Source organism: Elephantulus edwardii, unplaced genomic scaffold, assembly GCF_000299155.1.
Source record: "Elephantulus edwardii isolate Elephantulus edwardi_28Jun2011 unplaced genomic scaffold, EleEdw1.0 scaffold00064, whole genome shotgun sequence".
Taxonomy (NCBI): domain Eukaryota; kingdom Metazoa; phylum Chordata; class Mammalia; order Macroscelidea; family Macroscelididae; genus Elephantulus; species Elephantulus edwardii.
In genome coordinates, this window is record NW_006399814.1 from 3,357,116 (window position 1) to 3,366,354 (window position 9,239).

The 9,239-nt window shown below is 61.3% G+C and overlaps 1 protein-coding gene across 1 annotated transcript in view; it reads right to left on the reverse strand.

Moving 5' to 3' along the window:
* LOC102852365 (protein FAM19A5-like) overlaps positions 1 to 9,143 on the reverse strand; it is a 128,085-nt gene extending 118,942 nt beyond the window's left edge. The window contains exon 1 of the mRNA XM_006888119.1: positions 9,053 to 9,143. Coding sequence (XP_006888181.1) covers positions 9,053 to 9,143 — 91 coding nt within the window. The remainder of the gene's footprint in view (positions 1 to 9,052) is intronic.
* Positions 9,144 to 9,239: the final 96 nt, after the last annotated feature.

Here is a 9,239-nt window from a genome sequence, read left to right on the forward strand (position 1 = left end):
ACACACACACGAGATGGGGCAGCATCAGACCCATCACACGCACAGGCATGACTGAGTGGGATCAGACACACGGCAGGCGTGACAGACACACACACACAGACACACACACGAGATGGGGCAGCATCAGACCCATCACACGCACAGGCATGACTGAGTGGGATCAGACACACGGCAGGCGTGCACAGACACAAACACACATGTGCACCCCCCACACACACACACGATGAGATGGACTCAGAACGGTGCTCAGTGTGACCAGCTAACGGAGGACACACTCTCACCTCCTCCTTCAGTGGAGCCCTGCCGGCGTCCACACAGGCACACACGCACGCACCACACATCTGTAGTTCTCATGGACATTCTTGTGCACACACCACACCTACAGATCCCTGATTCACATACAGGCCTGGTTCACACTGCAGACACCCAGTTCTCACACGTGCATGCGTACAACACACGTACACAGCTCTGACACACACACAGAGGTCTGCGACATGTATGTATACACACAGCACACACAAACCCCACATGGAGTCCAGAAACACACGACCACACGTAAGGAGCCCAGGGGTGTGTGCAGACACATACACACACAACTTGCATACAAACGTGCACACGTGTACACACATGGACCCCAACACACACACACAGACATGCACACCCACATAAAATACCATGTACCGAGAGCCCCGAGACACACGCACACGGCTGCTGGAATTCCAGCACACCTCGGCACGCACACAGATGCAGGAGCACACCTGGGGCTCGCACATCCCCCCACCCCACGAGCATACAGCCTCCAGCTCTTGGACACAAGAGCCCACTGCCCACTAGTCCCCACGTACGATCCCTCTAATTTCTCGGTCACCATCCCAGCACATGCCCCCGGCTAACATACAGCAGGTGCCCAATGCGTGCATGCCACACTGAGCCTTGCATGTCTTGTGAGGCTGTCACCATGGCAACCCGCCAGGGCACACAGTGCTGCCTGGAGGTGCTCCTCAGGCACGGGAGGGCTGAGGACGGGTGATCTGTGACATCCCTGCTACTGGGCCCGTACCCGAGAGGCGGTACCAGGGCCCGGGATCACGGGAGAGCGTGACTGGCTGAGGAACCCCACCTTCTCCCAGGCAGGACTGATGTTGAAACAAGTGCGCACGTCCAGGCCGCCTGACCGCTGCTCAGTATGTCAGGGGCTGCCTGCGGGGTGAGGCTGGTCCTCCACAGAGTAGCTGGGGCACAGGGGAGGGGCAGCACTGTAGGGAGCCTCACCAAGCACCCTGTGAGCACCTGGGCCTGGGCGCGGGGGCACCTGCTTGTCTGCAGGGAGAGAGAACACCAAGTCCAGGCCAGAGGGAGGCCAGGGCTGCCCTCCTGCGGGTCAGACACCAGCTGTCCTCATCACCACCCTCTCTCCGTGGCCTCCATTTGGACAAATACCCAGGCCATCTGCTCTGGCCCCTGGCTCAGGGCTGGGACAGACCCCAGGAAGATCACAGTCCACACCAGAGTAGCCTCTGAGGCCCCACGTCAGCCTCGGCCGGCAGAGGGGACAAGGAGGGCCCAGACACACCTCAGGGTGAGCTATGAGGCTCCTGTCCCAGTTCCGGCTCCTAGCAAGGACAGGTACGGCTGCCCCACCTGCATGTGGTCCCCGGAGCCCAGCCCTGTGTCCTCGGCCCCATCACCCCCTGGCCCTGTGCCAGCCCCTTCCTCTCCGCTGGAGCCGCTCCTCGCTGGCTGCCTCCACTGTGCCCGGCCTCACCTCCACCAGCCAGGCCACTGTGATCAGCAAGTCTGCTCGCGTCACTTCACCAAGAGTGTTGCCACACCCTGTGTCTCTGTCAAATGTGGTCATTCTCAAAAAAGGAGTCAACGCGTTCATAATGCTGTGGCTTCACGGAGCTCTGGTAGCCTTGTGGCAAGAGGCTGTGCTGCAATCCTCAAGGTACGGAGTTCAAATCCGTCAGCAGCTCTGCGGGAGGATGGGTCACCTCCTCCTGTGTGATTAACTGCCTCTGAAAACCTGCTGGAAGGTCAGCTATGGTCTGTTCTGACCCGACGGTACACAAAAACAACAACAACAACGATCCTATTGCACCTAAACACGTAATAGATTTTGGCTACTGTCCTGCCAAGAAAACAAACAGGTCTGTCTTGGAGAGGGTGAAGCCAAGTTTCCCCTTGGAGCCTAGGCCTTGAAGCTCCATTTCACTGGGACGTGGCCAGAAGTGACCAGTCCTTGGAGAAAGACATCATGCGCGGGAGGGTGGAGGGACAGCGCAGGAGAGGGAAACCCCGGCTGAGATGGACTGATACAGTGACTGGGGCAGCGAGGGCTGGTATGTCGGAGTCAGTGAGACTGGCTCAGGATAGGGCAGGTTTCAGCGGTGCTGTACGTGGGGTCATGATGGCGCATAATAATGACAACTGTCCACATAACCTTCATGTTGTGTGCCATCGAGTCAGGACCAAGCCGGAGCTGACTCCAGTGGGCGCTCATGGGCCATAAACCGCACGGAAAGACCATGTCCGTCCTCCACGCAGCAGCTGGTGGATTCACACCGCGTGCCTTTGAGATCACAGCACAGCGTCTTGGTGCTGTACCTTTCAGATGCGCTGGGAGACGCACCGTCTCCTTAGGAAGCTCCTGCGGCAGCGTCTGCAAGGAGTGGTGCTGGGTTCGAATCCACCAGTGACTCTGCAGGAGGAAGATGGACAGCCCCCCCTCCATGGGATTACAGCCTCAGACAATGCAGGGAGGACTAGCTGTGAGCTGGTCCCGACTGGACGGCAGCTGCTGGGAGAGCAGCTCGGAGTTCAGCACAACCTCTTCCTAGCACCTGGCCTCGCGGGGCGCCTGCACCCTGTCCTCACCTCACTGCCCGTCTGCGGGCCTCATGGTCCCCGGGGGGCGCCCGCACCCTGTCCTCACCTCACTGCCCATCTGTGGGCCTCATGGTCTCCGCGGGGTGCCTGCACCCTGTCCTCACTTCACTGCCCACAGACGGAACCTGAGCTGCAAACACCACCTCCTTCCTGGGTGGTGCAGGACCACTCACATGTTACTGGGGGGCCTCATTTGCAGGCAGGGACACTGAAGTAATACCGGGGCAGGGGAGGTTTGTTCGTGGGCAGGGACACACACACGACCCTGGGGGGCACGACTCCATGGGCAGCATCAAGCACTGAGGACCTGAATGTGGGTGGTCTCCCCCCTCAGACCCTGTCCTTCAGCGTCAGGGAGTGGCCTGACCACTGTGCACAAAGGCTGACCTCCTGGAAGGGGGTGGGGCAGCTGGAACAGAACCCCTGACCTCACAGTCTACACATGAGGATGCGCTTCACACTGAGTTAGTAAGGGCCTTTTCGTGTCTTACACACAAACACGCCTTGTTTTGTGTAACTTGGTTTTTCTGCATTTCACTTTGTTAAAAAATGAAAGGTTTCACCATTGATGTATGAAATACCTTGTGTGTGATTATTGTATGAAACCCAATGTAAATGAAGGATTATATGAAACACAGTGTATGTGAATGAACAGACAGAAGGCTTGTGGGAAATGCTGTCGAGCTGGCCCCCTTTCCAACAGCACTCACATCAGCCTGTCCACGCTGGTCATTCTTACACCATTGTCCAGCTTCTCCTTCACACCACTGCACCCCAGAGACCCAGTGTCATAGTGCACAGAGGCTGCATCGCTAACTTGAAGGCCACGCGTGGAGTGCGACCCTGCAGGACAGACCCCTCCTCCAGCCTCTGGGACCCTGGGGAAGCAGCTGCGAGTCGAGTCCACCCCAACAGTGATGAGAGAGGGGACTGCATGCTTGGTGGACCACAGTGTAGCAGGAGCAGAGAAGTCTCAGGCCCCAGGGAAGTGGCCCTCGGCGGGAGTGCCCGGTGAGGTCTGCCCCGTGGCGTGGTCGGCACAGAGCCCCCGTCAACCCCACGGCTGGCCGTGCACGTCGGAGTCAGGGTGCTGCCAGGTGTTGCTGCATGGATTCCAACACACGGCGTCTCCACGTGTACAGGGTAGAGGTGGGCTCCATGCACCTCTCCACGGCTGATCCCGGGAAGCAGACAGCCGGCCTCTTCCCTGAGGTGCCTCGGAGAGGGCTCGAAATGGCAACCTTTCAGTTTGCAGCGAATTCCTTTACCGTTTGCACCACCCCAAACCCTGTCATCCAGTGGGTTCTGACTCACAGACGCCCCCCACACACTGGGTTTCTGAGACTGCGAGTCTTTATGGGGGAGACTGCTCCTCTTTCCACAGGGGATGGTGGACTTGAACTGCCGGCCTGGTGAGCAACAGAACACGTACTGTGCGAGGAAACCAGAGCTCCTCCCTGGGCAAAGCCTGACAGTCCTGTGTCGTGTGACCGGAGCGTGTATGTATGTGCAGACGCGCAAACCCCACCTACAGCCATCCGGGTCCCGCTGCAGCTGACCCTCCCGTGGGTTCAAGAGCTGGAAGTCATCCCACAGGAGACTGTCTCTGCCACGAAACAGCTGGCAGATACGAAGCACCAGCCTGTGCACTAGCAGTGCGACGCCTTACCCACGAGGCCACTAGAAAGGTCAACTGGCAGCATACCTGCCCCCTTCTCCATGTCCACAGCCTCCTCCACAGAACCTCACTATAGATCTGAGGTGTGCTCCCCTGTCCCCTAACTTGGCGCTCCAGGCACAGGGGTCAGCCTCGGCACCAGGCAGGGTCAGCTGTCCGCAGGAGGCCAAGGAAGGGACTCAGCTCATTTCAGAAAGCAATCTGGGACTGACAGTTTCCAAAGGCAGCCACAGAAGACCTGGCATCTGGCCAGACCCCTGCCCACTTTGACATGTGCCCTGTCCCAAGGTCACGGGCTTCCTGACACGGCTGTGACACTGCCACCCCTGATGTCCAGCCGACAGGCACCTGGTGGCCGAGGCCTGTACTGTGTGTGCTGTGGATGTGATCCACATTCTCTGCCCCTAACGTCCAGCCGACAGGCACGCCTTGGTCGAGGCCTGAACCCTGTGTGCTGTGGGTTTCATCCGGATTCTCTGCCCCTAATGTCGCCTTGGCCGAGGCCTGGACCCTGTGTGTTGTGAGTTTGATCCGGATTCTCTACCACACAGAAAATGACAGTAAGTGACGATGAAGGTCTGGGCTTTGCCTCCAGCCTCCCCAACCCCACGCCTCGCTGCCCACAGCCCCGCTCCCCTGCCTCCATGATGAAGAAGGCAGGGAACAGGGAGAGGCAGAGACACCCATGTGATGAGTCCCTACTCTCTGCTCCGACTTCTGAGGCCCTGGGAACGGGGCACCCTGGGAGCAGCTGGCGTCCCTCCTAGGGCAGCACAGGGTCTCAGCAAGAGGCCAGCAGTCAGCTCAAGTCCTGGTCAAGAGCAGGGTGGTACACGATGGTCACAGCTGGGCTGCGAGAGCCCAGGGCAGCACCACCCTTCTAGGATCCCCGGTACGCAGGACACGCAGCCCCATAACCATCTGGTCCTCTCCCGTCACGGGGTGTGTGAGTGGACTGAGCCGTCTTCATCCTCACCAGGAAAGGCCCCCTTGCTCTGCTCCTTGTCCCCTGCCAACCCTCAGGCATGAGGCCAAGGCCCACCCACCAGCACCACTGCACCCCGAGACTCTGCTGCACACTGGTCACCCCAACACTTTGTCAAATGCAGCAAACACCCCTGAAGGATGGGCCACCACCAAGAACAGGCTGTTCCAGCCCTCCACTCTCTTATGCTGTAAAAGAAATAAATAGTGACCGAAGGAAGTGATATATTAAGATCAGTGCCGGCTGCCAAGTCTGTAAAGGCCACGACAATTAGTGTTCACGCAGCAGACCCACCACGAGGAGAACGGCCTCTCCACAAGTGTGGGGTGAGCACCCCTCTTCCCGCTCCCAGGCTCTGAGAACTCTGCCTTCCAAGTAACCTCACCCGGGCTCGGGGACGCTGGGAAGGGAACATATAGGCCCCTGGGCACCGGACAGGCCCTGGGCACCATGGATCTGGGTGAGCAAGCTCGGCGGGCCAGCACAAGGCTCAGAGTGTGCCCACAGGACACTGGGCAGGGACAGGGACCCACATGCGCTTGCCCTGGTGAAGTTCCCTCTTTATAAACCCACGTCATACCCAGCTTCTGCCACCAGGCTGGACAAGAAGAGACTAAAAACTCAGTCCCCATCTCCAGGGGCAGTGCTGGCCCTCTGTCCTCCCCGGAAGAGGACAGGTTTAGTGACAGTCAGGCTCCAGTCCCCGGGGACAGAGCCGGAATCCTGTGGCCGCTGTGTCCCGGCAGTCCGGCTTTGTCTTCCTGCTTCTCTTACCCCCCCCACCCCACCCCCGTTACGTAAAGTCTCCCCACAAACGTGTTCAGGGTCAGCCCCACAGGTCAGCCCAGGACTCAGGGACAAGCAGCCCAAGTTGCTGTCAGAGGACAGGAACGGCTCCAGGGAACCCGGCTCTTCCCCCGAGTCTGTGCTGCCAACAGCTGCCTCCGTCCCCTGCAAATCCCCGTCACATGCCCTCCACTCGCACCTCACACAGCTGTCCTTTAAGCACATTCCCGGCCAGCCCCACACCCTGGGCCCCCCACGCCTGCTTCGGACACAGTCCACAAGTACGCAGGCCCAAGGGCTCGCCTGTGCCCGGAAGGCTCAGAGATTCTGAGAGTGGAGGCTAGGGCCAGGTGGACGGCCCCGGGCCTGCATCCATGTCCAGAGGGCCTGTCCCTTGGTCCCCTGGCCAGCAGCCTGGTATCACCCAGTCCCTGTGTGGCCTGGCCATGCTGGCTGCACTTAGGCCCCAAAGAGCTTGTCCCCTTCTAATCAGGGCCTCATTCATCTCACACACGGTGGGAGGCTGCCTGGTCTGAGGGGGCAGAGGCACCGTGGGGTGACCTGCAGCTCTGCACAAAAGCCGGAGTGTGCGAGGGGCTCCCTGTGGCCCCATTCTTCACCCAGCTTCATGGAGATGGTGATTTAAACAGCTCCTTCCCACTCAGCCCAGACAACAAGTGACGACTGTGTGCCCGCCCGCCGGCCTCCCTCCCGCTGGCCAGCGCCCTGCCAGAGGAAAGGGCTGGAGCCAGCACCCGGGAGCCAGAACGGCCTGGGGGGAGGGAGGTCCCCAAGAAGCAAGCCTGCCCAGTGATGCCAGCCAGGGCTGGGCCCCTCTCCTCAAATACTCCCCCCTGGTCCCCAAGGTCCCCATGGAGATGAGTGACTGAGGGTCAGAAGAAGGAAGACGGTGCCACTGTAGTGACCTTCCGGGTGGTCAGAGCAGGGAGCACGGGACCCAGGACGTCGCAGGGTCCCACGGGCTGTGCAGACAGATGTGCAGAAAGGCCTCCTCCTGGACTGTGTCTGTGGGCACTAGTGCTGATCCCGGACACCACTGGTGTCCTCTAAACACCCCACCGCCCCACAGACAGATGGCCCAAGTGTGTCAAGTGTTGTGGTTTCTGGGGCAGCCCACCCCCCAAGCACAATGCCCACTGGACAAGGGCCCAGCTCTGGCCAGCATCTTTTAGCTTGGGCCGGAGCACAGCTCCTGAGCAGAGACTGCCCAGCCCCGAGCCCCCAGGAGGGATCTTTCCAGCTACCTGCTGTCCACACTCTGAGGCTGTTAGCTGCTAATCTCTGAATTAGCAACAATGCAGGAATGCCCCCCTCACCCCAGAAAACCGGAAGGCCACCAGCATGCTCGACCTTCAGAAAGAGCTGAGATTCTCCCGTCCAGATCCATGCAAACAGCAAAGGCCAGAGCAAGAGGCAGCTTGAGGAGCGGCCAGTACTCATGGGGCAGCTCTCCCCGGGATGGGCCTCTGTGCGGGGACCAGTCACCGGCCGGGGCCAGGACTCCAGGGAGCAGCTCTGTCCCCAGTTCCGGGCTGGCCCCTGCGGTGGGCTGGCTGTGCTGAAGTAGGTCAGTAGGAGGACTGCCTGCAGCTCCCAGTAGAGCCTAGGCAGCCCTGCTGGGCAGCCGCCTGCCTGGAGCTGCAGCCACAGTCGCTCTCTTGCGGGCCTGAGCCCTGCATCCCCCGCTTCCCGGACACAGGTCCAAGGAAGCGAAGGGCACAAGCCCTAAGGAGGTCAGGGCAGAAGCTCCCCTGCCCAGCTGCTCAGGCCAGAGACTCATTAATTAGGCGGGGAGCAGCCGGAGGTGGGAAGGCGAAGGCAGTAATGAGAGTCCCAGCTTCACTGCCAGCTCAGGCTTCAGGCACCACCTCCCCGACGCCCAGCGATCTAAGGCCGGTCTGACCATGCAGGGATGGCCACCGAGGTGAGGGACACGGGCCTCCAGAGACCAAGGGCGCCACTGTCCCCACTGCGCAGAAGAAGCCCTTGTGAGGGGAATCCCACCAGGGCCAGGAAGTTTCCCCGGAGCAAAACCAGGGAGCTGGCCAGTGGGACCTCCGCCCCTAGCGGCCAGTCCCCATACAGGGCCCCCTTCCAGGAGTCGCTCAGCGGGCGAGGGTCCCAGAATAATCATGCTGCCCACGAATAGAACCCGAGGGCCCGGCCACCGTCCCGCAAGACTGTGCTTGGCGGATAACAGGGAGGACAGAGAGCCGAACTGGGTGCGGGTCCGGGTGGCCAGGCGCCCCTGTCCAGCGCAGGCTCCAGCCCAGCCCTGGCGCCCCTGCTCCCAGGCCTGGAAAGGAAGCTGCTGGGGATGCGGGTGCGGTGCTCCCGCCTGCGCCCACTCCAGCCCGGCCGCCAGAGTGGAGCGCGGGTGCCATCTACCGAGGGCCATGTCCGCCGAGCCATGCGGGCCCCGGGCAGGACCCAGGGAAGCTGGGCAGGGGCCGGGATGGTCGGCCGGCGCGAGGGTGACAGGCTGTTCGCGCCCCTATCCGCATGCACCCTTGCGCAGGCCGCCCAAGGCCCCGCTGGGCGCGGAGCACCGGCTCATCGCCGACCAGGGAGCGGGCAGAGGTGCCTCCGCTGGCCGCCTCGGCCCCGCAGTGATGCGGGCCAGGCCCGGGGAGCGCGCGGCGGCGGCGGTGGCGGAACATGCTGGAAGCCGCGCTCGGAGCGGGGACAATTACCTTCTTTGAGGAAGTGCGAGTGGATGACCAGGACGAGGAAACAGCAGAGCGCGGCGCCGGCGAGTGCCCAGAGCGCTTTCAGGAGCTGCATCGCGGAGTGCCAACTCGGCCGACGCCCCCGAAGTCGCGCAGCGAAGGTCCAGGCACCGCATCAGCGCCCCGCCGGGTGCAGCCGCCGTGGCCGCCC